General features: G+C 39.4%; 3 protein-coding genes and 1 long non-coding RNA gene across 5 annotated transcripts; 2 read left to right on the top strand and 2 right to left on the bottom strand.

The window, feature by feature from the left end:
* Positions 1-419: 419 nt before the first annotated feature.
* On the bottom strand, positions 420-5807 carry LOC141845012 (solanesyl-diphosphate synthase 1, mitochondrial). Of its 2 annotated transcripts, none has more exons than XM_074733014.1 (12): positions 5528-5807; positions 4346-4438; positions 4061-4141; positions 3878-3949; positions 3451-3582; positions 3239-3325; positions 2995-3066; positions 2230-2315; positions 1944-2076; positions 1774-1863; positions 1144-1242; positions 420-868 (listed from the first exon to the last, which is right to left on the bottom strand). In XM_074733014.1, the coding sequence occupies exons 1-12, from the start codon at positions 5666-5668 to the stop codon at positions 689-691; spliced, it is 1266 nt and encodes a 421-aa protein (XP_074589115.1). In that variant the 5' UTR covers positions 5669-5807; the 3' UTR covers positions 420-688. The 2 variants fall into 2 exon arrangements, with proteins under 2 accessions (XP_074589115.1, XP_074589116.1); XM_074733015.1 differs by having other exon boundaries at positions 4346-4441; positions 5528-5618.
* A 2968-nt stretch (positions 5808-8775) lies between these two features.
* LOC141845130 (translation initiation factor IF-2, chloroplastic-like) lies at positions 8776-13727 on the top strand. The gene is made up of 12 exons (XM_074733179.1): positions 8776-10368; positions 10471-10503; positions 10609-10722; positions 10915-11064; positions 11145-11243; positions 11326-11388; positions 11470-11625; positions 11762-11827; positions 12284-12520; positions 12610-12885; positions 12968-13156; positions 13304-13727. The coding sequence occupies exons 1-12, from the start codon at positions 8956-8958 to the stop codon at positions 13463-13465; spliced, it is 2958 nt and encodes a 985-aa protein (XP_074589280.1). The 5' UTR covers positions 8776-8955; the 3' UTR covers positions 13466-13727.
* Positions 13728-13772: 45 nt separating this feature from the next.
* LOC141844796 (glycerol-3-phosphate acyltransferase RAM2-like) lies at positions 13773-15270 on the bottom strand. The gene has a single exon (XM_074732793.1). The coding sequence runs from the start codon at positions 15268-15270 to the stop codon at positions 13840-13842; it is 1431 nt and encodes a 476-aa protein (XP_074588894.1). The 3' UTR covers positions 13773-13839.
* Positions 15271-19766: 4496 nt separating this feature from the next.
* Positions 19767-26047, top strand: LOC141845313 (uncharacterized). The gene is made up of 3 exons (XR_012603238.1): positions 19767-19907; positions 20868-20974; positions 25654-26047. It is a non-coding gene; the product is annotated as an uncharacterized LOC141845313 (long non-coding RNA).

Genomic DNA, 26047 nt, shown 5'->3' with positions numbered 1-26047 from the left:
GACCGTGATTTGGTCTCGCGATTTGGCCGGACACACACTGCCGGCCACGTTCCGGCCAAATTGCGTCAGATTCCGACCACAATTCAATCGAAATTCGACCATCGACGCGCCAATGAGTGGCGCGTCGATTGGGCCTGGTCCGACGACCGACGGTGACCGAATGACAAGACGAGGACAATCGAAAGCGACGAAGATCGGACAGCTGAATCACTACGCATTCCTACATTTGGACGAAAAAATAATGGACGGTGAATCGCAAGTCGCGCACACAAGACAATCACACAGAATATCAAAATCGTATATATATATATATATATATATATATATAACACCATCATACAACCCTACTTTATCCCCAAAAAAACAGTAAAAAAATAAAAAAATAAAAAGATTATGAAACATCTAATTGAAATCACATAAGAAGCTTCAAGCACAAAAAAAACACTATTTAAGTGTCAATATGCCTTTTATGGTTGTTTCCCTCCCTGTGGATATGCTTAACAAATAGGAATAAATGTAACCTAAAGAACCCACCATCCAACTAGAGCTAATTAATGTTGTAGCAGCATATGAATTCTACTGTCATTTTAGCTAGCAAGAACATTTGGAACAAACAAAATGCTGGACAATTCCTGTAACTTATAGGTACATTTGTATGTGGTTTCTCCGGCTAGCTTGCGATGCAGTTTCACTTCGATCGGTTGATCACCTTGTGAGTTAGATCGACAAGCGCACGCCTTGAAGTTATGACAGCCTCATTGTCACTTTTGGGAAGGGCATGGATTGCTTCGACTGCGGAATTGGCATGTTCGACCGCAAGTGCTCGCGTCCTCTCGATTCCTCGGCTTTTTCCAAGATAGTCGAGTGCCTGCGAGAATGGTGAAGCATCAACAAAAGATTTAGATGGAAACTTTATGTTCTCTGTGAAACCAAATGCACAAACATCTACAAAAAAAAGGTCTTGTTTCAGGTCAAGAATGTGAACTCCACTCAGCATCCCAGAAGGTGAAATTGCAAGCAAATGTTCTAAACAGCCGTGGCATAAATTGTTCGGGCATGATTGGTCGAGTGCAAACAAAGGATCAGCTAAATTCAACCAATGTACTAACTACGAGCAAGATGGTTGAGTAACAGAAAACTTACGGCCTCGACATTTGCAGGATTGCTAAATCCTTTGTCAATAATTGATTGCAGCTCTGGGAACTCTTCTTTTGCAAAAAGTATTGGAGCTGTAATGATTCCCTGTAAGATAAGATAAGATTAACACTATAGTGTACAAATGAGTTCGATAAATGGATTTATGATTTCCAACTAGCAAAAGATGGAAAATGATCGTACAGGCAGATGAAAACTAAAAGCAGGTAGAGAGAAGTCCAATTTTTTTCTGCAATCACTAAGCCTAGGTACACAATCTTACTCATGCTGTAGAAGAAACATATTTTTTTCTTTAACTGAAAACCGAAGAAACAAAGGTCAACCAACAAAATTATCATTGCATGCCCCTCATTTGACTTCCGAGTGGAAATCAACCAAGTAAAGGAGAAAACAAGTTAGAACCACACAGGGATCTTGAATTGTAGTGTGCTAATAAGCACAGTAACATTCGGAGGGCATGCACTGCAATGAGAAGAAGAAGGTCGTCACCTAAAACATGGGCTCTTCGATGTCCAAATGCAACAATGTAATATGCAGGTTAAATCAGAAACAGGAGACAACAGCAGGAAATCACTACAGTCATGAAATCTGAGTCAAGACGATTGGGAGAGAAATTACATGTCGAATGTCAGATAAGGATCCCTTCCCAAGTGAAGCTGTAGTACCAGTGAAATCAAGCACATCATCTATGAGTTGGAATGCTAAACCCTGAAACAAAAAATTGGTATTTACAAATGTAAAACTGATTTAAAATGTCTTCAAACTGCATTAAGATAATATTAACATACTAGATTTCGCCCATAATTATATGCATGCATTGCAACTTCTGTAGTTTGTCCTGCTAGCAAAGCAATGGCTTTGCAACTGTTTGAGATCAATGAAGCTGTCTTGTAGTATGTCTTCAACATGTAATACTCCATGCTGTAAGCCCACATACATGTGATATTTTCATAAAATGAATAGACAACATAGCATTCAGGGATTAAGCGCTCTCTTTTTTATTTGATAATGGATCTAGTTACTCTCATGCAAGATTCCTGAAGTGAGGTATCCTGCAGTGGAGAAATTGTTTACCTGTGACGTTGCTCAGCATTAGCTGACATTTGCATTGTTTCACCAGTCACCAGATGTTCAACAACAGTGGCCAATAATGATACAACCTGCAGAAGGAAGCAAGAGCACTACATACATATCCTCCCAACCAAAAGAAAAAAATTAAACAAATGAGTTTGTTGATGCACGTGGAAGAAGACGAACACTAGCATTTGTGGAAGTGTATAGACAAAAGAAGGACTTCAATATCTACTCATGACTCAATTTACAATCTAATCAGCATTCTTGCATCAGTTGTTTTTTATTGTTTCCGTCAATAAGTACCTAAGTCTTGAATTCATCTCAACCAACTGGTAAACTTTTTCCTAGATTTCCTCATGATTCTTGGCTAATGCTATAGTTGAGCCTTGTGCATATTTTACAGGCCACAGGGATAACAATACTACATCCATAAAGTGAGTGCTTTCCAAATCCGACACCAGTAATTTCAAGAACTGAGTCCTTGCAAGTGATATACCTCAGAAAGCAGAGAAAATAGAGTTTATGTTTATTTACCTAGAATACCACTCAGTTCATGGAATGTGCTCTTGTGTGCAATATCAAACCTAAGGCAAGAGCTGAAACTTAATGATTTTATCGTTATCTACCAAGAAAAGAGAAAGGGAAGATTGAAAATAAAGCCTAAAATTTGTACAGAAAACTAGGCAAATATACAGTGTCATGCAATAATGACATTTTTCCTGATCATTGATAACAAGACGACAGTGACACAGCTAAACGTGATACCTCTGTATTCTTTAGAGATGCAAGGGCAACACAAGCTCTAGAAAGTAAAAAATCTCCAGCAAGCACAGAAAGCTGCATACAAAAAAAAAATTGCAGTCAATATTTGAAAACATTTCTACTATTGCATAGTTAATACAAACTGAAATAGTCAGGATTTCAATGTCCACCTATAACATTACCGACACTTGGAACTTGTAATGTCTAATTAAACTATAGATGTCAGTAAAGATACTAAAAGAAACACCTTGTTGCCCATTACAAAGTTCAGTGAACCAATACCACGTCTTGTATCGGCATCATCTAAGACATCATCATGGAGAAGGCTAGCAACCTACACAAGTGAAAAAACAGTTAACCAATAGACAAGTATCATAATTAGTAACCATATTGAAATGAGAAAGGAGAAATTTAAAGATTTTCTCCAAAAGAGAATTTAAAAAAAAAATTATGACCAACATGAATCATTTCAGTTATTTCAGCAATACACTGCTGCCTAGTGCGCATATTCTTTTCGAAACTACTGGCTACTTCTGCAGCAACTGATTCAGGTGTAGGCATACTCAGAGCTGAAGCCATCAATAGTAATACCTGCAATATTTTTATTCTTTAGTCATAAGCTAAAACAAAAGCAAAGAGACACAAGCTTCTATAATCACATTTATATAGCAACAGAATGACTTTTAGTGCATCCATACATATAAAAAGAGATCATCACAAACATTGGAAAAGTTTATGGGTGCTATGAAAGAAGTAAGAGGCAAGGCTATCCACAAGTTGTGATTACTCCAAATGAGAAGGTTAACTGATATTAAACAAAATTCATATGGAGTTGTAACAGCCATTTGCAAAAAACATCAACAATAATTATTATCTGAGTACTTACTGTAGGTCGAAATCTTTTCCCTTCAGCTCCTATTTTGAAGAAATATTCAGCAGCTGATGCCAGCTTGGGGACCTGAAATGGTTTGGATTTAGGTGGATAAGGTCTTAATATCCAAAAGATCAAGGTATGTTCAAATCTTCAAGTATCAGAATGACTAAATTGCTTCAGATTACAACCACCCACCTCACTGACCACCATTGACCGTAACCTGTTTCCGATAATTGAGAGCTCATCAGAAACTAAGGCAAAGGGGTCCACTGATTCCTAGATCAAACGGAAGATAACCAGAGGTAATAAGTAATGGCTGCTATCAGAATTAAAATTAGAAAATACATCTCTTTCTTGATTTTAGTGGAGGCTTTGTAATATTTCTTGGCAATATCCATGATTATTATGTCAAACACATGAGGCCTCCTTTCTTCTATGAAATCAGTCACTAAAAAGTCCCAACCAAAAACAATTTCACACCTCAGCTGCATATTTTCTGTCTTGATCAATCTGATATCCGATGTCATGTAAGCCACGTGAACTCTGAAAATGATATTCTCTAAAATCCTGTACCTACTAATCATAGCACAAAGTGGCATAAATATAAAAGTTGATATAACTTCAGTAGAACAGTAAGAAAATATCCAGAATTCAATTATACTGTCATATCAGTTGTGTCTATGCATAGCTTAAAATGAGATACTTCAAATTTTGTGTACAATAAGAAAGCAAATGAATTCTATGGTATCTGTCTCAAACAGGAGTATGCTAAGTGCTTTACTTGGATTAATGTAGCAAAAGCTTCTTTTTTCTTTAAAGAAAATGCAGACTAAAGTTTAAACACATTCCAGTAATACAAAGTTTATCATGTTATACTAGCCTTCAATAGTTGATATAAGGCTATTCTTTGAAAAAATGGGATATGATCCTCGCCACCCCATGGGCAGTGAGAAAGAGAAGGATGAATAGGCAGAGGATTGAACATATGAACACTGATCACTTGTGATACTTCTATGCCCAAAGATCAAGCAATTTCTCAATCTTTCAATAGGGTCACAAATTTTAAAATTTTCATCTTCGTAATTTAAGCCCTAAGTGGTCATGTTCAACCATATTGTTTTGACGTGTTTGGAAAAAGGCCCATGAATTTTGCAAAAACTTAGTTGGATGCATATGAAGCTCGTGGAGCTTAACTTGGCACGACCAAGTTGATTGGTTTGATGGTTCAAGGTCTGCTGGTGATCGGAGAAGGATGGAATGGGACATCCAAGGGACTACAAAACAAGAAGCATCAAAAATGGCAGTGTGAATGAACCACATAGGAAAAAAGTTAAGAATAACATGTGGAACGAGCTGAGGGTTCAGTGTATCCAACCACCAATGATAGTTTAACAGCTCTGGTCCTTTGCAAGCAAAAACAACACATAAAAGGAGAATGCAAATTTTCAGATATCATCCAATTCTGCCTAAAACCCCCCGAGATTTAACGCTAGTGAACGCTTGTCCATGTTTCAGAATAAACTAACAACAAATATGTAGCAGGTAGCAAAAGCTTAGAAGACCAACAGGGAACAGCATTCTACACAATCAAATTCGATAAGAAAAAGGGAAGTCAACTATATCCATACAAAACGTCAAGGGGAAGCCAAACAAAAATTGCACCTTTGAGGGCACCTCAGCCGGTTTCTGACTCAAATGAGCCCCGCGAGAAGCCACGGGCAGGAACCCATTAAAAGAATATACGCCGGATCCCGCAGTCCTCGACCGACACAAACTCCTGAAGCCCCACCTGAACATCTGCATCCTCAGCGCTGACCAGAGACGATCGAGTAATCAACGGAGAAAAACACACAACTCTCAGCAAAGACGCGACGGGGAAGAAAAGAAGGAAGCAAAATCCTTCCTCCGCCGCTGAACACTCGATCGGAAGAGAAGAGAGGAAGATCTCTCCTCGCGAGTAATAAAAGGAAAAAGCTCGGAGCTCGACGCGCCGCCGTTGCGATCGGTGGTGATTGAGGAAGCGCGGCCCTATTCCGGATCATGGGCCGTACGACACGGCCCAAAGTAGATGTTGCACGAAGGCACGTGTCCGTCACATGGGGCAGTGTGCCAACACTTCGATCCAGTAATAGACGTGTACCATTTGAGTCCTAATGAATCATAATTCGATTTAATGAAAATAAAAATCTGAAAAATATACAAACGCATCTGAGATTCTGACAGAAATGGCGTTACGAATTATTAATCGAATAATTTAATTTAAATACTTTATAATACAATTTTCGGGAAATGGATCATTTTGGACTTGTTATTAATTTTATATTTAATTAAATTTACTCAAATAAATAAGACTAAGAGATGAAAAGAACAATTAGTGTACACGCTCCAATTAGTCTACACTGTAGAACTTTCAAAGCGCAAGAACAAAATCAGGCCATAGGCCAAGGTAATAGTAAGTGACAACACACTTCTTCCAAATAATTATGATTCGAATCACGATTCACGCAGCACATATGATACGCAGGGGCGGCTAAGCCTGTGAATAATTATTATTATTTTTAAAAAAATTCTTTCCTTTTTTTATTCGGATTAGAGATCGATAATGGTGGATTTAAATTTTTAAATTTTATATTCATTTCATTTGTAATTTCTTTAGCAGAAATCATAGCAGATATGAATCTATTTTCTCTATACTCATTAAAAAAGAAATAAAACCTTTTAATTAATCTAATACAATAATAATGTTCATATCTTTATATTGTAAAAATTTGCTAGCATCATTAATTGCAAATAAGATTACAAGTTTACAATTTTACAACAGGAATCATTGATAAAAAATAAGAAATTAACAGAAGCATAAAAAAAATTTAATAGGGAAATAAGGAAGGCAATACCTTTAGGTTTTAAGATCATAGAAAAATATGTAATAAAAGATCTTAATTTACGTTCCTCTCCTTACATCCCTTGTGAAATTAAAATATCTTGAGGAAGAAAATAAACTATCAAATAAGTAAAATATAGGACAAAATAAGTTATTAGGTTAGTAAGTGGCGGATTTCACTTTTTACTGAAGAAAATGGAAGTAGAATCTACACCTAACAAAGTTAAGTCAAAGCCTAGTGGAGTTCAAAAGTCAAACCTAGTTAGAAGTCAAAACAGTCATCTGACTCCTCATTCAGCTTGGTTCACACGATCTCATAGGACTCAAACTCCTCAGCTTAGGCAACCCGACTCCTTCAGCTCAGTCCATCCGACCCTAGAGGATGTAGGCTTCTCGACTCTATTAGCTTGGCCAACCCGACTCTAGAAGATACAGACCACTCGACTCATTTAGCTTGGTCCACACAATCCTAGAGGACACGAGTTTCTTGACTCCAATAGCATAGGTCACCTGACTGCCTCGCCTCGGTCCATCCAATCCTAGATAAAGGGTTCAATTCAAGTGGATCGGGTAAATTCGGATCAGGTTGAAATAAAATATTATTAAAAAAATTTAACTCGAATCCGAATTCAATCTGAAATCCTAAACCCGAACCTGAACCCTTATAACCCGACCAACCTAAAAAAAATAGAATAAATCAGGAAAAAAACTTTTTTTATTATTTTTCTGATAATTCTTTTTTTTCTCAATATTTTAGCATTGTCATACTAATATTACATAAAAAATCTTAATTTTTAAAATAAAATTTGATGTCACTTCAAAAAAATCTCGTAAACTCTACATCTAGGTCAACTTGGGTAACTCGAACCCAACCCAAATCCGAAAACCCTAAATCCTAACTTGATTTTTTTTTGTCGGGTAGGGTCGGGTCTATTTTGGATACCCTTAATCCTCGAGGACTTGGACTCCTCGACTTCCCTACCTCAGGTCACCCAACTCTCTTAGCTTGGTCCATCCAACTCTAGAAGATTTAAACTCCTCAACTCCATCAACTCCTGCCACCTTACATGGGTCTATTGATGATTACTGTGAATATTCCTAAACATAACACCATGAGTGAATGGAGGAACCCCTCCTGCATCGTGACCAACTACAGTTTTTTGATTTATCTCATCACAGATAATTGTGGGGCCGATCGTGTGGGACCGCTAAGGTGGCAGATTCCACCTTTTGTAGAAGATGAGTGAATGGAGGAACAATCATATAGGTGTCAGACTTGAACCCTTAGATGCTCTCCTATGTACACATGGTATTTAGTGAATGGAGGAGCAAATAACAGTTATCGAATATGATATCCCATTATTACTAATATAAAAATATTCTTTTAACAACTATATAAACCCTAGAAAAAATACACATAAAAGAAAATATGCACAAGAGTACACTCTTCTTTTTCTTCCACAAGCTCTATTACTTTCATTTTTTTTCTTAACTTGACGTCAGAATGACTATGTCGAATTCCTTGAGCACCATTTTAACCTTTACTTGAGTGTTACAAACATTTTAATGCCTTATTCATCCTCAGTCCATGGTCTTTTTCCTTGTCAAAGTTTACAATTTCACCTCCTCAATAGTCGTCTTCTACTTATTCATCCGACCACGATTTGAGATAGGAACAATATGCCTACGGTGTTTTGAATTTACTTGACGCACGAAAGGTTGAGCCAGATCGTTCATTCCAAAGATTAAAATAAAAATAAAAATAAAAATAAAAATATTTTTCCTGTCAATTTTTAATTTTTTGGAAGAACAAAGTCAAGGCAGTTGAAGAAAAATTTCACAGCCTTTATCATCACATACGTATCGACAGGCGGAGAAAGCGCCACATCCTTCTCTGTGGCAAGCACTCGATTTTCCTTTTCTTTTCTTTCGTGGGGAACAGAAAGAACCACAAGTCTATCTCAAATCCTCAGCTGTGGTTCTCTCCGCAGCACAGCCAATCACTGGCCCTTATCCGCCACCAGGGATTGGAAACCCCTTTGGCATGACAATGGCGATTTTTGTGGCCCTTAGAATCTCTAATCCATGAGATTATGGTGAAATTTCGCCTCTTTTTGCCTCAAAGATCGAACTTTGTTTTGCATCTCGCCGTCTGAGATCAAGCTGCGATCGGAAGATGCGTTTTTTATGTTGATTTTGGGAGAATCGCATGTTGGTGTGGCTTCGAGGGTGTTCGTGTGATGCCATGGTTTCTTTGGGAAGCGCGATGCCAGTCTCCCCGGTCGTCTTCGAGGTCTCGCCCACGGCCGTCGCCGTCGGCGTCGGGAGGATTCATGTTGTTTCTGGGGTTAGGTCTGGTTCCTCCCTCAGCTCGAGGCAATGGCGTCGCTTTGGAGGCCGTGTCTACAGGTGCATGGCGACCACTAACTTAATCGAGGAGAGGGGAATTCCGTCTTCTCCCGATTCCCCATTGAAGGTCGCTAACAATAGCGGTACCAGAGACGGGGACGCCGATCTCCTTCTCAAGCCCGCCCCCAAGCCTTTGCTGAAAGCACGCCCCAACGGCCCAGTGAATCCTCCAAACTCGGCTTCAGCCGCCATTTGGTCGCCTGACTCGGCAACCTCATTGGAAGACCGAGAGAAAGTCGTAGAAGCTCTTGGTGAGGTTTTAGAGAAGGTAGAAAAGCTCGAGAAGACCACGAATGCAGTGAAAACTCGTGGCAAAGAGACCAAAGCTAATGGCGTGCCCGATGGCAGCTCCGAACAAGTTAGGCCACAGAATGCGACTCCAACTATAAGGAAGTCGAACAAAGGTAAGAGTGTTTGGCGGAAAGGGAATCCTGTTGCAAGCGTGCAAACTGTGTTGGGAACTCCTGCAGTAGCCCCTGTCAAGCCCCTCGTGCCTTCGCCAGCCCGGCCAAGGCTACAAGCAAAGCCTGCTGTTCTTTCACCTACACCTCCTGCGGTGAAGAGATCTGATGCCCAGAAGGAAAGAAAACCCATTCTTATAGATAAATTTGCATCTAAGAAGCCGGCTGTGGATCCGATTGCAGCTGCGGCAATGATACCAGTCCCTTTGAAGCCGGCAAAAGGGGCATTGGCATCCAAAGTCAAAGATGAGCGTCGCAAGAAATCAGGTGTCACTAGTGGTCTACGTAGACAGTTGGCGGAAGATGGTGAGATAGAAGAGGATGCTTCAGAGTTGAGTGTGCCAATCCCTGGGGTCATGAAACCAAGGAAAGGAAGAAAATGGAGCAAGGCGAGCCGTAAAGCTGCGAGACTCGAAGCAGCTAAAGCTGCAGAACCTGTAAAAGTTGAGATACTTGAGGTGGGGGAAGACGGCATGTTCATGGAAGAACTAGCTTATAATTTGGCCATTAGCGAAGGAGATATTCTTGCGTTTCTATTCTCAAGGGGGGTCAAGCCTGATGCAGTCCACATTCTAGATAAAGACATGGTTAAAATGATATGCAAGGAATATGATGTGGAAGTGATTGAAGTCGATCCAGTTAGAGTGGAAGAGATGGCAAAGAAAGCAGAAGTACTCGATGAGGAGGACTTGGACATGCTAGAAGAGAGGCCTCCTGTAATTACAATCATGGGGCATGTGGATCATGGGAAGGTATCAGGGATTCTCTTTCTTTTGTGTTTTTTCATATTATAGGAATTAAATCCATGCATATATGGATCTTGAACTGTTTTCTTCTTCAATTTGCCTTTGCAGACCACATTGCTGGACTATATCCGAAAGAGCAGGGTAACCTCAAATATCCATTGCAGCATATTCATCTAGTTGATTGAATATCTATCTATTATAATACAATTTCAGGGAAGACAAGTTAAATTAAGTTCATTCTTGTAGGTGGTAGCAACAGAAGCAGGTGGAATAACCCAAGGTATTGGAGCATACAAGGTTCTTGTGCCAGTTGATGGGAAGCCTCAGCCATGCATATTTCTTGATACTCCAGGCCACGAGGTACGCGTTATCTTGCACTGCTAGGAGTTTTCAGCTGATTTTAGATTTTTTGCTTAAGGATCTCCAGATGATTTTGGCATACACAATGCAAGCTTCTTATTTGAAAAGCAGCATATGATGTCCTGACTACCTTGTTAAATAGTGGGATGAGTGAGCCATTCATGAGTTTTACTCCTAACTGATTTTCGACAGGCATTTGGTGCAATGAGGGCACGTGGAGCAAGAGTAACTGACATTGCAATCATAGTAGTAGCCGCCGATGATGGAGTCCGCCCACAAACTAATGAGGCAATTGCTCATGCGAAGGCCGCTGGTGTGCCTATTATCATAGCCATCAACAAGGCATGTTTCATCGACTACGATATTGGTTCTTTATATGTGTAGTGCAAATAACTGATTGTTTCTTTCTTATATCGACTCAGGTAGATAAGGATGGAGCAAATCCAGATAGGGTAATGCAAGAGTTATCGTCTGTTGGACTTATGCCAGAAATTTGGGGTGGTGACATTCCTATGGTTAAGGTTTGTCCTATTTATCATTAAAAAAACAATAACCTAGATGTGCTCTTTTTTTTCATGTTTCTCTACTTCTCTCTTGAATCAGATCAGTGCTCTTAAAGGAGAGAACATTGATGAATTGCTGGAAACTGTTATGCTCGTCGCAGAGGTATAAACTTTGTGCCTAGATTCTTAGATGTTTCCTTTGTCTAATTTTACACCTGAAATCATCCTTTTCATAATTGTGAAGCTGCAAGACTTGAAAGCCAATCCAAATAGAAATGCTAAAGGCACTGTTATAGAAGCAGGTCTTGATAAAGCAAAGGGAGCTGTGGCCTCACTTATTGTGCAAAATGGAACTCTTAAAAAGGGTGACATTGTCGTTTGCGGTGAAGCTTTTGGAAAGGTCTTCCTTCTAGAATTTTTACTTGTCTTGAAAATCCTTCTAGAATTTTTCTCAAATCCTCAATATGCATTGACCTTGGTTCCTTCTTTTTGATAGCTTACTGCCTTCTTTTTCATTGCTTATATTGATGATTTAGGTGCGCGCTATGTTCGATGATAGAGGAGATCATGTTGATGAAGCTGGACCATCAATGGCAGTACAGGTTTGTTTTTCTCAGCTGATATTATCTTCTTAACCACTAGTCCAAAGATTAGGATAAGTTTGGTTTGAAACTCTCTTCAACTCTTGAAACACAATGAACCAACAAACTTGGCATGTAAATTCTTATCGGATGTCTTGCTCACTCTCTATTATTGATGTATTTATAATCTTTGCTGTTATCACACTGATGATATATTATTCTGAATTGCTAGAACATGATGTTTTATTTCTAGTTGGTAGCCTTGAAACAAAATGCTCAATGTGACACATAGCTAGTGATGTATCATTTGTATACATGAGAGACTTTGGGTTTCGATCTTTGAATAAAGTTGAATGATAAAACTTATATCGCGATGAACTAGTCGTCCCAAGACCCCTCGGATTAGTACCTTACTGTTCGTTGTAATTTGTGTCCGATCTTAGCCACAGCTCACATTTTGGATACTTGATTTCCTAGGTTATTGGTTTGAATAATGTTCCTATTGCTGGTGATGAGTTTGAGGCTGTTGAAACCCTTGATGTTGCACGGGAAAGAGCAGAAATTCGGGCAGAATCATTAAGAGTTACACGGATATCTGCAAAGGCAGGGGAAACAAAGGTCACCCTATCTTCCATTGCTTCTTCTGTTGCAATGGGAAAACAAACAGGTCTACATATGCATCAGCTAAATATCATTTTAAAGGTTGATGTTCAGGTAAGATGGCCAAATAATGTTGTTATCTTGTATGTTTATATCACGGCGAGCTTGTTTCCCGATACTATCTCCTCTTGTATGTGCCATAGGGTTCGATCGAAGCCATCAGACAAGCTCTTCGAGTGCTCCCTCAAGACAGTGTTAACTTGAAGTTCCTCCTTCAAGCTCCAGGGGAGGTTAGCCCTAGCGACGTCGACTTGGCTGCTGCTTCTGAGGCCATTATATTCGGTTTCAACGTAAAAGCACCTGGCTCAGTGAAGAGTTATGCTGACAAGAAGAACGTCGAGATTCGATTATATAGAGTTATCTATGACCTTATTGATGACATGAGAAATGCAATGGAAGGACTTCTAGAGCCAGTCGAGGTGAACACTTTGATGATATTGGGCTTCTTCTTCCTCAAAGATGTTTGGTCTGAATTCTGGTTTCTATTACATCTTCTTCCAGGAGCAAATACAAATAGGAGCAGGAGAAGTTCGAGCAGCATTCAGTAGCGGCAGTGGACGAGTTGCTGGATGCATGATCATCGAGGGAAAGGTAGTGAAAGAATGTGGTGTCCGGGTTATTCGAAACGGGAAGATCGTTCACATTGGCACGGTTGATTCGTTGAGGCGGGTGAAGGAAGATGTAAAAGAGGTATGTCTCAGAAATCAATATGACTTGAGGGAAACAAGAGTTTGCTTGTCAATGCCATATTTTGAACAATGTTTGTCGTGCTTCCAAACGAAGTTGATCTACTTGTTTCGAGCAAAAGTAAAGGTTAATTCTTCTTCATGGTTGCAGGTTGGTGCTGGACTTGAGTGTGGTATCGGAGTCGACGATTTCGACAATTGGGAAGCCGGAGATCTTATAGAGTTCTTTAATACAGTGAAGAAGCAGCGCACGCTCGAAGAAGCATCTGCTTCAGTCACAGCTGCATTAGCTAGAGCTGGTGTTGGTTTGTGAACTGCCAAAGCTGCCATGATGAACATTCATGGTGAATTTGAGATGCATAGCTGGTGGCAGTTCCATCGTAAAGCATCGCCGGCGGTGGTCCAAACCAATTGTTCATGACTAAATAAGCTCTCGGCAGATCGGTTCTACTGAATCTTTACTCGACCTTCAATGATTCTATGGTAAAAGTAATTCAATCACTGAATCTCTTCTTCTTCTTCTTCTTCTTCTTCTTGATGATTCATCAAGCTGTACTTAATAGTGATAGTCAGAATTCTGTGTAGTCACTGAATACATGCAACAATGGGAAAACAGCTGTATACATGCAACAATGGGAAAACAGTCTTTTGGAACAGATTTTTATTTCATACTTTCCCTTAGAAACATCACATTCTTGGGTCTAAACCGTCGTTGCCGGCGAGAATTCTGTACTTGTCCTTCCTCGTCAAGTTGGTGCAGTCGAATCCGACGGCCTGGCCGATCGAGCGCTGGACCTCGTTGGCGACGTCGTACTCCGACCGCTGCCCGTGCGGCGGCACCTTCTCCAAGAACCTCAGCCCGTAGAAAGGCCGAGGGTTCATGAGGAAGAAGAAGCAGTCGAAGCACTTGTGCCCCCTGGCGGTCGTGCCGTAGAACATGCTCCCTCCGTTGGTGACGGCGACCGGGACGATGTCGCCGACGATCTTCGCGAACAGCGGGCTGAACCGCAGCAGGTACGGCTCCCGGCAGGTGGTGCCTTCCGGGCAGACGATCAGGTCGCCGCGCTCGATCAGCGACCGCATCTTCGCGCCGTCCCGGAGCCTGTCCCGCGCCAGCCGGACGGTCGGGATCGGAGAGATCACCTCCGACAGCCTGCTCAAGCTGTACGTCAGGGCCGTCAGCTTCCGTTGGAGGACGATGGAGACGAGCACGGGGTCGAGGAGGGTTCGGTGGTTGCAGACGAACAGAGTGTGGGAGGACCCGGAGCCCTTAACCATGGTTGAGTTAGCGTCTAAATGGGCCTGATGGGCTTGGGTTTCGATGCGCATGCCGGTGGCGGCGAGGCCCATGACGGTGAGCTTGCGAGGGGCGAGGAGACCTATCAGGACCCTCAAGACTGCTAGGAAGATACCGAAAGGCAGCCAGAGAAGGATGGTGAGGAAATCCAACGGCGTGGGGCGCTGCACCAGCCGGCCATCGTGGAAGATCAACGGCCTGGGGTACTCGCTCCTCGGCAGTGGCTGTTTTGGCTCCTCCGGCGGAGTCCAATATTGTCTCTGCGCTCCGACGGTGATCACCGACGTCCCCGCGGTGGCATCGCGCAGTGCCTCCAGCCTCCTTCCTCCGGTCATGATACCGGCGGGGGACGCCAGCCCGGTGTAGAACCCCATGCACGTCCTCAGCTCGGTGCCGAGCACGCCGTGGGCGTCCAGGTACTCCCTCAGGAACGGCTCCGCCATCGCCCTCGGCAGCGCGGTGGCCACGTACCGCAGGGCGCCGCCTCCGTCGGCAAGGAACGCGCGGAGCGCGCCGGGCTGGAGGTCCTCCATGAAGAACTTGGGCAGGGTGGCCTTGGCGACGGCCTTGAGGTCGTCCTCCCGGAGGCCAACGGTGGAGAGGAAGATCATCGAGCTGACGGCGGCGGCCTCGAGCCCGGCGAGCTCCAGCAGGCACAGCAGAGGGGCGGCGAGGAGCAGCGCGACGGCACGGAGGGGTCCGCCGGCGCCGGCCTCCAGGCAGACGAGCATGAAGTAAGGGAAGATGCTTGGGGAGGCGAGGAGAGCCCCCTCGAGCTCGAAGGCAATGCTCTCGCCGCGTTCAAGCTCCGGCCTTCCCATGATCTTGCTCGGCCAGCAAACTCCGATAGATTCAGTTCGCCGATGATGGAGAACCTAACTGCTATAAATAACAGATACAATTCGAGCATGGAAGAGTGCAACTACTCGACAGTGACTAGGTTTGCTGCCGTCCAAATAAATGCTCGAAAACTGTAAATTCATGCATGGGGCATGGATGCATGGTGAATGGCAATTAGAACGTGACTGAACTGAAACAGCAGGAATAAGCAATTCAGTAATTGAATCATCATCTTCTTGAATTTAGTCATGGCGTTCAGGAATGGATTATGATCATATACGAACCTCCATTAAGGAATCAGTAAGAGTGCAATGCAGCAAACGATTTACATTTCCACAGTGGAACAGCTGAAGAATATTGCGACGATGAGCCATTAATGCAGTACCTGCAAGGAATAAAGGAGATGGCCACAGTAGCTTCAACAGGGAAAGAAATCAATTAGAAACAGTCCTCGAAAGGTTCCATGTGAAGCATTTACTCGAGAGATGTCCTTCCTCCTTCCTCCTCTTTCTTCTTCTTCTTCTTCGCAGAATCGCAGAGGGACGTCGGCAGTGAGTTGGAAGACTGACGGCGCCAGCCCTGCCACAAACAGATACACAAAGGATTCCAAAGAGAATTTGTTCTACATGCATAATTGGAGAGGAAGAGGAAAGCTAATCAGTAGGTGAGGAGAAGAGAAGAAGGACCACAGTACTGGAGAGGAGTGAAAGCCTTGTTGATCACCTAACTGGCAACTCCACAGTTCCAAGGCCCCGAGAGGCATTTAAGGGAGTTCCTCGTGACAAGGCAACGATAAATTCTCTTCCAATTGATGGCTCTACTCAACAGTATATATGCATTGATTTTGACTAATGATGGGACAAGGGCACATGAGCTCTTATATGGATTGTAGTTCATAATCTAAAAGGATGATATATCAATTCGTATGATCATAAATTAAAAGAATTTGCAAGAATCATGCCCTACGACACTATCCAAATAAATCCACCTTTATTGAGAAGAGACAAAAATAAAATGATTTATCTTTCATAACTATCCAAATAAATCCAGCATAGTTTATAAAGAGTTGAATCAATACACCCAAAAGAGTGTTTAGACTTTTTATAACTAAACAAATGTATCAACATTCTAATTAATTTTTGTTTAGCATAATGAAGATACTTAGTGTAACTAAATGACAAAACCTTCTATAATAAAGACAAAAAACAACATAGATCCACCTCAATGTTAGCACCCTTACTAGCTAGATTGTGTAAAGGATGCTTTCACTTAAGTCCTATCCTTCACATCATTATTCTTAAGTGCAAATCTAATGTCATGATGCAACCTTAGAAAATAATATTCCAAAAGGCAAGCCCAATCACTAAGAAAACTAAGTCTTTTGTGGTAAATTTGAAATAGATGAGCTTGTATTTATCACACATTCTTAAATTCAATGAAAAATGTCTCACATCAATTCTTGCTGATGATTTTGACATAGATTAATTTGAAGTGAAGTAAAAGTTGTCACAAATTGCCATGAATGATTAATCAATTGAGATAAACTATGTTGGGATTTCATTGCAAGGGTATTGCAATGTAAAGAACTATATGAAATACAATTGCAAAAGGTAACTAGATAGAATATATCTATTGCAAAACCATAGTAGTTTACTGTTTTTGAGGATGATAATGTAGATGGATCTAGATTCAATAGCGAAGGGAATCAATGGTAGTAGACAGGCTCACAATTGAAAGACTTTGCATGAATAATGCATGAAAGAACACCAGCTTTCAGCTGTTGAAAAACAAATTCTGAAAAATGCATGAAGATAATTATTGATTCAAACTGAGATAGGAGAAATAATGCAATACCACGCGTCAAGTGTTGCCTTTTCTGATTCAATGAAGCTGAAAGTACTACAAATGAGCAGATCTGCAGCTTCTTGCAAAACAGGAATTGACACATTTGTAAGAAGCAGATACATGAACTAGCTCATAATTTCTTCTTCTCAACAATATCCTTACAACCAAATCAACGGGAGTTAGTAGATAATTAGGTTCAGATGGGATAACAAGAACATAGTGACAATAAACACTAAAAGTAACGTGCAATCAAGAAGCATTTTCCGAACTTCCAACAACAATTCTAGGAAAGAAGAGGTAAAGATCAACAGTTCCCACCATACATCAAGAGCAACACAAATTAGGAAAAACCCAAACAAATTAGAGAAATTGTCACATTTAACTATGTTTTTTTTTTTTTTTGCATCCATCAGATCTACATGGAATGTACTCTCTAAAGTTCCCCGTTTCATCAGCTAAAACAGAGAGAACAAAAGCCTAAGCAGAAGATATAGTGGACCATTTTTTGGTGTTATTAGAGATTGGAAAATAAACAATCGGAAGAAAATTAGAAGGAAAACAAAATGGGTAAAGCTCAATGTGCAGCAACCAGATCTACGCCAAAAGCTTCCAAGAAGGGATCCGCGAGATCCGAGCTCGAGGGGGCTACGAAGACGGACTTGGCGGCTGTAAGCTTCTTCCGCCGCAGAGATCGAGGGCCGTGCGTCCTAGCTGAGAAGAAAGGGCGGAGTCCATCGATCTGGTCAGGTGGCGGCGCATGCGGGGAAGGGAAGGAGGGGAGCGCGAGGTCGAGGAGTGCGAGCGAGGCGGATCTGGCGGTGCTGATCCTCGAGTCGCGGAGGCGGGCGAGTGCGCCGGGCCGCAGGAAGCGGTGGATCCGCTCGTCGACCGACGACGGCGACGAGCTCCGGGATCTCTGATTCATAGCCGGAGACTCGAACCGAAAATGAGATGCGAGAGAAGGATCGAGAAGAATGAACTCTTTCCTCTTTCCTTATATAGCACATAAGGATAAGGCGGGGGTGGGGGATGGGGATATTTCCAGGGCGGCGTTGGATGCGAGAAAGGCGGGAGGAATAAGGAGGGAAAATAATATATGACAGCAAAATTTAAAATGGAAGGCGGGAAAGTTGCTTTTCTTGTATACTTGTTTCCTTGTCTCCATTTTCTCCTTTTCTCCATTTTTTTGATTGATAATTTGGATCAAAGACATTAGGGGGCGTTTGGTATACATTTGATAATGGGAATGGTAATGATTTTGATTGAGGGATTAATGGCAATGAAAATGATTATCAAATTTTTGGTGCTTAGTATAGATACTGGAATGGCAACTGGATTTAACTCCAGTCGATTGGCTCTATATAATCGACCGCGTGCTCGATTAAATGTCACGAATGTTTTCTCAGAAAGCTGTGTAATCGTGATTACATTTGTCCATAATTGATCAAACAATCGATTACAAGTAGACTAGGAGAAATGAGGAGAAAGGAAGAAGAAGAGGAGGAGGAAGAAAAGGGAAAGGGGGTGGAGAAGCTCGGCCGACAGAGAAAAGAAGAAGAGGAGGAAGATGGGGGGAGCTTAGATGAACGGGGGAGAAGAAAAGGGGGGTGGCCGGCTCGCGGGTGGGAAAGAAGAAAGGAAGAATCACGACGGGGAAGAAATCGCAGGGAAAAAAGTTGTGCCGCGATGGGAATAGATTTAGCGATAACCGGGGGAGGGGTAGATTATGAAATCAGGGATATCAAATCCTTATTTTGATTTCCATCTCCGTCTACCAAACATTAAGAATGCCTAAACCCGCCTACCAAGCGTCTCATAGTAATCATTTTTTAATTGGATATTCAATTCTTACAGATTGATTAATTTTGAAAAGAATAATCCGATTTCATTATTTCATCTATCAAATAAATTCAAAAAATAATAATAATCTTTTAACATGATAAATCAACTTCATTAATAATTTAATCATTGTAAATGTACTCTATATGAGAATTGGAACCTTTTATTTGAGAATACATTCTATCTTTTATTATTGCATCAAAGGGCAAAGAGATAAGTAATCATGCATTAAGCAATGATGAGATTCATTGGTCCCATTCTAATCATCGTGATATAGTTTAATTAATGGTCGTTTTCTCATTAATAGATGATAATATCACGTTGAGAGCCACGAATGCTTCGATATCGTAGTTTAAACGCTTGGATGGGACATTTTAAATAAAATAAAACTTCTTGTCACAATAAATTTTTGTCACAATAAATCTGGATCGTGGTCGAATTTTAAAGGTGACTTTTTTTTTTTCGTTTTAAAATTTTTTTCAAATATATATATTTTTAATAATTTAATCGTATAAAAAATAAAAAATAAAAAAAAAAAAAAACTATGATTATATATTATTTCAGGTGCTCGAAATAGTTTTATGGCAGACGTTATTGCGAAAAAGAAGACTAGTATAAAAAATAAAAAATAAAAAATAAAAAAAATATGATTATATATTATTTCAGGGATATCGGTCTCGCGTGTCTATATATAGAAACGCCTTGGTCAATGATGCGTCGAGCTTTCCATCGTTACCCTCTCGTACGGTTAAAACCCTAGTCTTCTCGAATGCGTTCCGGTCGGTTCGCCGCCGTCCGCCGCCGTCCGCCGCTCGCTTTCGCCTTTACCCTGCAACAGATCGAGAAGCGGAGGTCGAAACTCTCTTCCCTGCTAGTTCGTCGACGCATCAGCGTGCTAATATCGTCGCAGTCTCGAAGGCCGCGAAGATAGCAGGTGCGACTAGTGCTCTTCTCCTCCACTCGTTCTTTCGACACTGCTAGCTTTCGTCTTTGTATTTTCTATGTTTAATTTGCCCTCCTTTTTTTGTTATTGTCGGAGTGAGGTTTCGTTGCGTATTTTCGTCCTGCTTCCAGTTTTTTTTTTGGCAGCCCTATTATTTTTTGTACTTGTATATGACCAATGCTCTAAATTGGCAGATGTTTTGTCATTTTTCTTCCTTTTTTAATCTACCCAAATCGATCTGTCTGATTATGTGTGAATTTTGGCTACTTTTTTTACCCACCCCCGTCGCTATGCAAAGTATATTCGTTTCCGTACTCATTCTTGGTTTGGTTGACAACGACTTCTCATGTAAAGCAAATTAGAACCAATGGCAACGCCAGAAATTACTTCATAGGTAACTTTTGTGTTCTCTGCTGGCTGAACGATGAAATTAAATGTTGGTTTATTTATGGAAAATGTTATAGTAGGTTTGGAATCGTGATATATTTTCATAAATATACTTGTTATGGTTAATTATTCCTTTGTTCTTATTTACACTCTCGCCTCAGTTGGTCAATATAGGAAGTTAATATGCTTTAGGTTTGGTTGGTAATTGAGATACTTTATTGATGATCTGATACCTTTGTCCAAATCAAATCTTAACATTTCCTTTTTTACTTTTCCCATGGTAATTCCAATCCTATACCATGATAATGCCAATGCCATACCTTACACTTTGATATGTGACTATTGAGGTTTCATCATACAAGCCATAACAACTTTCTAAGAACTGCTGGTTTTCTTGCACATGACAGGTGGGCTTTTAGTTTGCTGTCCTTTTAGCTTTGATTGAAAACAGAAGTATATCAGTTGGCTTTATAGATATATGTTATTTCTTTTGGATCTGCTTGATCCTAATTGTCAAATGTCTCCCATTCTTATCCGATTTAAAGTTTCTTTTTCCCTGTTCAGAAGGATAATGAATGGCCAAAAGAGGTTTTTTTGGAGTTGATGGTTCTTGATTGGAGAAGTTAATGCTGGGATAATCACGTTTTGCAACTTTCCTTGCATCCAAGAAGGTGTGCTGTTATATTTTTTGCTCCCACTTTGCTTTTATAGGATGAACTTCTTTTGCTTCTTACAAGTATTATAAGTTGTCTATAAGGAAGTTCTCTTGTGAATTTTGTTTGAGTTATATTAGAATGATATCCATAGTTATCCAGTGACAGTATGATGCATTTAATTTATGCTTTTTGTTTTATAACACCGTTACATTCTTATTTGAAGCCAATTGTTGCTGATGACATGACACTATAAGGAAGTTGTCTGTTTTCTGAATTATTCATATTATAAAATCTTACCTAGCATTGCAAGTCATTTTTAAAAGAATCATTATTTTAGGCTGCTACTTCATATTACCTCCTGGTCTTCTGGGTTGGTCATATCCAATTCAAGGAGGCAATTTACCTCCCTAAGGCATTGAAATAGAGGTAACAGAGATTTTAGGTTTAATAAAATCTGGGAAATTGCAAAGGAAGTTAAAAATTTGACCAAATAGTGTTATTGAGTGCTAATATTACTATTTACTTAGGAGGAGAGTTGAAGCGAAGTAAGGCATCAAAGAATTATGAGCAGTTTAGAGTTAAGGATAAATTTGAAACACTGAATGGCTATTTTGAATATGAAAAATGATTATTATAACACATGACTATGCTTACATAATGCTGTTTAGGTTGATTCATAATTAACAAAGTTAATAAGAATGGGTACATAAAAAGGTTGTAGCCCTACTCGTTAGAGATGGAATCTTCAAAGATCAAACTAGTTGGTGTAAAGAAATTGTTTGATCACCATTAGAATTTATAAGTATATCCTTGTCTCTCTCCCTTGGGTGCTTGGATGGGCATCTCTTTTATTATCACAATGTAGAAAGGTTCTTTAGGCTGTAATTTTTCAAGTAGTATTGCCCCATTCCTAATAACCTTCATCTTCTAATTATCTACGATGAAGTGTCATAAAAAATAAGATGCCATCAATGCTGTAGCTCAGGATGCATATGCTATCATGAAACACTAATGCTGAAGAAGTTGCTCGCTCACTAGGTTGTTATGAATGAGTGTTCCTACCTAATGAATGTCAGAGATCCATATAATTTATTCATGGATCAAAAGATACCCACAGTTAAATATCTTCTTGAGAATGAAGTGGAACATTTACTTTTTAAAAATAAATATTAAATTTAATTGTTATTTTTTTTAGATTATAAAATTTAAACACATCAGAATTTTCAATTTTCTTTTATCATGAAGAATAATGAATGAATAACAAGCAGCCTGATGTTTGAAGTTCCCGTCAATGTGGGATCCCGAAGAAGGGTCGGACCACATTGGGTCTATTACACGCAGTCTTATCTTGCATTGCAAGAGGCTTTTTCCACATTCTTTTATCATGAAGCATATATAAAAAAATATATAAAAAAAGAATAAGCCTTTACATACACTATTCATAGCTATGTAATATCAAACTAATTTTTTGACAACAAATAGGATGAATTGCACTAAGTACCCTGAAAAACATTATATTCTATGCTTAAAATGTTAAGTCAGCTAATGAATTACACAATCTGGTATTCTTTTAAAATAAGAATCAATAATGTCGCTACAATTCAGTTGAGTTTATTTATGTCACTTGATACTTTGTCAATCATATTTGCTATCACAATTTACGATTTACTGTAACCCATCAACCATCTCACCCTGCTCCACTTCTATGGTTCTGCCCATGCCTTCTGTTGCTACCTAATTGTTGATTTCGTTGTCTCACCATGATTACAAAAATTGACCTTGGTTCTTCATTTAGTTGGGTGTGGATAAATAGCAAAGGGAAGCATCATAGATAGAGTGTTCTAATAAAAAGAGCTTGAGGAAAAAAGATGACCAATTCAATTATCAAATCCTTTGGCAACTGCATTTGTGGTTGTTAAAAATTGCAGCGGTATCAGAGTAGAATAGTCATGAAATTGAGTATTAATTGTATCAGATCATTAGGATTGATGAAATTCAATCTGTTAATAAAAAATTAAATTAGAGAAAAATAAAATAATTACATGTATATGGTGTGATAACAAATGATGTTCAATCATGATAAGGATATATATTATGTTAAATACGAAATTATTAATAACTCATAGATAATAAACAATAAAGTTAATAAGGTTAAATTTTGTTATAGCGATATCAATAATATCAATTATTATTATGGTCATTAACTTATCGTCGGTTTTGTTAGGTTAATAATATTAAGTTATTGTTATAATATATTAAAATAAATTATAATGTCATATTTAATAATATAAAGTTATTTAGTGATAATACATAGTTGATATATATGAAGGGGGTTTTGAGATTACTGTTGATCAGAAAGGTACTATATTTGCTCTCAATAGACAATAACCTCTCTCGATTTGATATTGAGTGACAAAGATGTGTGAGGTGCTTGGTTTAGCTGGTGGCACAACAGTGTGGTTGAATGATCAGTCTCATGACAAGTCTTGAAAAGCGATGAGGCTAAACTATTTATGCTGTAATTCAAGTGAGCTGCAAAAACTGTCTCCCCTCTTTTGTGTGTTAACTGGAACTCATGTCGCTGTCAACGAAAAAATTGGCTAGATTAGCTGAGTTGTACTAAATTAACCTAATTTGACTAAATTTCAATTGATTCCTCAGTTTGATAAAATTTCAATTGATTTCTTCTATTTTCTAGTGTAGCCTTAATAATTTCTTAACAATTTGTTTGAACCTCTAGCTCTTAAACTTTTCTGTCAATCTTTATGAGACAATCAATTTCATAGGAAAGATCAGTCTGACCTTGCTATAATGATCCAACTCAGCCGACTCACATTTGTATTGATCAATTTTGACAATGATGATAGTAGATTTTTTGGGATCTTGTCTGCTGATATGGAAACCACTTGTGCTAGCATCCTTGCGGTTTCTTTGAGGAGGCGGATCTTGTGAAGTGGATGTGATATCATTCTCCCATGTTCTCTTCATATTCATCTAAATTGTTGATGTGTTGGTTTAGTGCCCTCCATAGTCTTCTTGATGAAACACCATCAAAATTTCTAGCAGATCAAGGTGACATGCACTGTTGAGTATCTCCTTGAGGCTATCAACCAGCTCATTTTCCTGAGCCATTGGTTTGGCTACTTAAAGAGCATGCCAGTGGATTGAACACGTACACCATTGTCTTCAATGGGCTGTTTAAATAGCTCAAGGAGACTGATCCATCTCCATATGGTCATCCTGCTATTGTAGTTGCCCTGTTTGGTTTTTTTCCATATTATGCTGCCATCTTACAGAATGGATGATATTTCTAACCCTTGTTATATACACCACAATAATGCGAAACGAAAGAATGAGAGGTCATCTTTGCTTATTTTCTGAATTCCAATGAGGGTTCATTTTTACTTTTTAAACTGACAATGTAGAGGAATAGATCTGACAAAAAAAGACATGTTGATGTATGGTTCATTGGAAGTGTCCTGGTTTAGTTCTATACCATGATAGTCAGTTAGCATCTTAATCATTTTCTGATCAGTTCTAACTTTTTCTTATGGATGAATTCTAGGTTTTGTGAAAGTTTCTCAAGACATTAGGTTATGTTATTTGCTATGATTCTCATGTAAAACATTACCCACCTTTGAATTTACAACATGACTGGATTCACTTACCTTTTTTCCATTCCAATATTTTCTTTTCATGAAATACAAATTTTTACTGTATCTCTTCCTTTTGAGTTACATTTCTTGCTAAGCAACAGTCAAAGAAATAGATGTAGAAGATGATAGGTCACTTATAAGGTTGGTTCTTTCTAACACATTTTCTAGTATAACTGCTCAGTTGGAGTTGCTTGACTCATTAATTGACTAACCTGTGTGAGACAAACTAGCAAAGTAGATGCACCTTTGACTTTCATAAGATAATGGATCAATTTACTCTTTGATTTCCAATGTGCCCCTAAACACTTTCATTATTCTGCCCATCTAGTTCCATTGTTTCATAATTTGATATGAGTAATTAGAGCCTGGTCCCTCAAATTCTTCAGATAAACACATCCTTTGTTTTCATGGATATGACATTTTTTGATACATAAGATTCCTCTTGGATGTAATGAAAGATACTGTTGATTTGTTGAAGTACTTTTGGTTTTTTGTTTTTGTGTTTATATATGGGATCACAAGAGAACTCTAGGTTTAGTCCTTGTCAAACCAGTGATTTTATGTTTGACTAATTAAAACACACTTTTTTCTTTAATACATCATGTAAATGATTGTTTTGTCATTTTCTCTTCTGGGTGGGGTAGGTATGCCGTGCTGGACATGTAATTAGCAACTGGCATAGGATCACCATTCGCTGATGCTGCTTTCCTTTTTTTCCCGTGGTTGGTTAACGGTGGCACCCTCCTTTTGGGGAATCTCTCCTTAATTTATGCAATATTACAGACATGCAAATCTGAAAATTTTGTTTAAAATTAATGGTTAGAGTATGGTATTATTGTAGAACATATACTTCCTGTACTAAGAATACATAGGGGATATGCTATTAAAACATCGCATTTTGGTTATATAAGATTTATGTAGTATCTGATATACTCGGGGAAATAAATAGTTGGTTTGATGCCTGCGAAGGAGGATAAGGTGATTTCGTTTTACCAGGATGTCTCGAGGGCTGATGGAGTTGTCTTTTCTCCTTTGCAGGATTACTTGAGTGTGCAGAAAGCAGTGATCCTTGCATTTTGGATTGTAGAGAAGGATTTTCTAGCTAGCAAAGATCTAAAGAAGTAATGCATAAACACTATATGTTTACTTGCATACTAAAGGAAGCTTGGAAGAGAAAAACCTAGTTTCAACCTCATTCTTGTTGGTGACCTAAAGATCAGGAAACAATTTTCTGTAGCAGCAGGGGAGGCTGCTAGAGTAAGAATGATCAGCTCGTGCCCATTCCTGACTCCAAGTTGTCTGATCTTGGATCTTCCTTATTTGGACCTTTTGTAGCACTAGGATTTCTTTAAGGACAAATGTTGTTGTAATCATGATTTTATATTCGTGTTGATCAAACAGCTGACTGTAAATTGATTTGATCGGTAATATA

This window comes from Curcuma longa, chromosome 14, assembly GCF_044706935.1.
Source record: "Curcuma longa cultivar G26 ecotype Majalengka, Jawa Barat chromosome 14, ITB_CL_G26_1.1, whole genome shotgun sequence".
In the NCBI taxonomy this organism is placed as follows: Eukaryota; Viridiplantae; Streptophyta; class Magnoliopsida; order Zingiberales; family Zingiberaceae; genus Curcuma; species Curcuma longa.
Note: the sequence above shows the minus strand (reverse complement) of the source record. Positions and strands in the feature narration are given on the sequence as shown.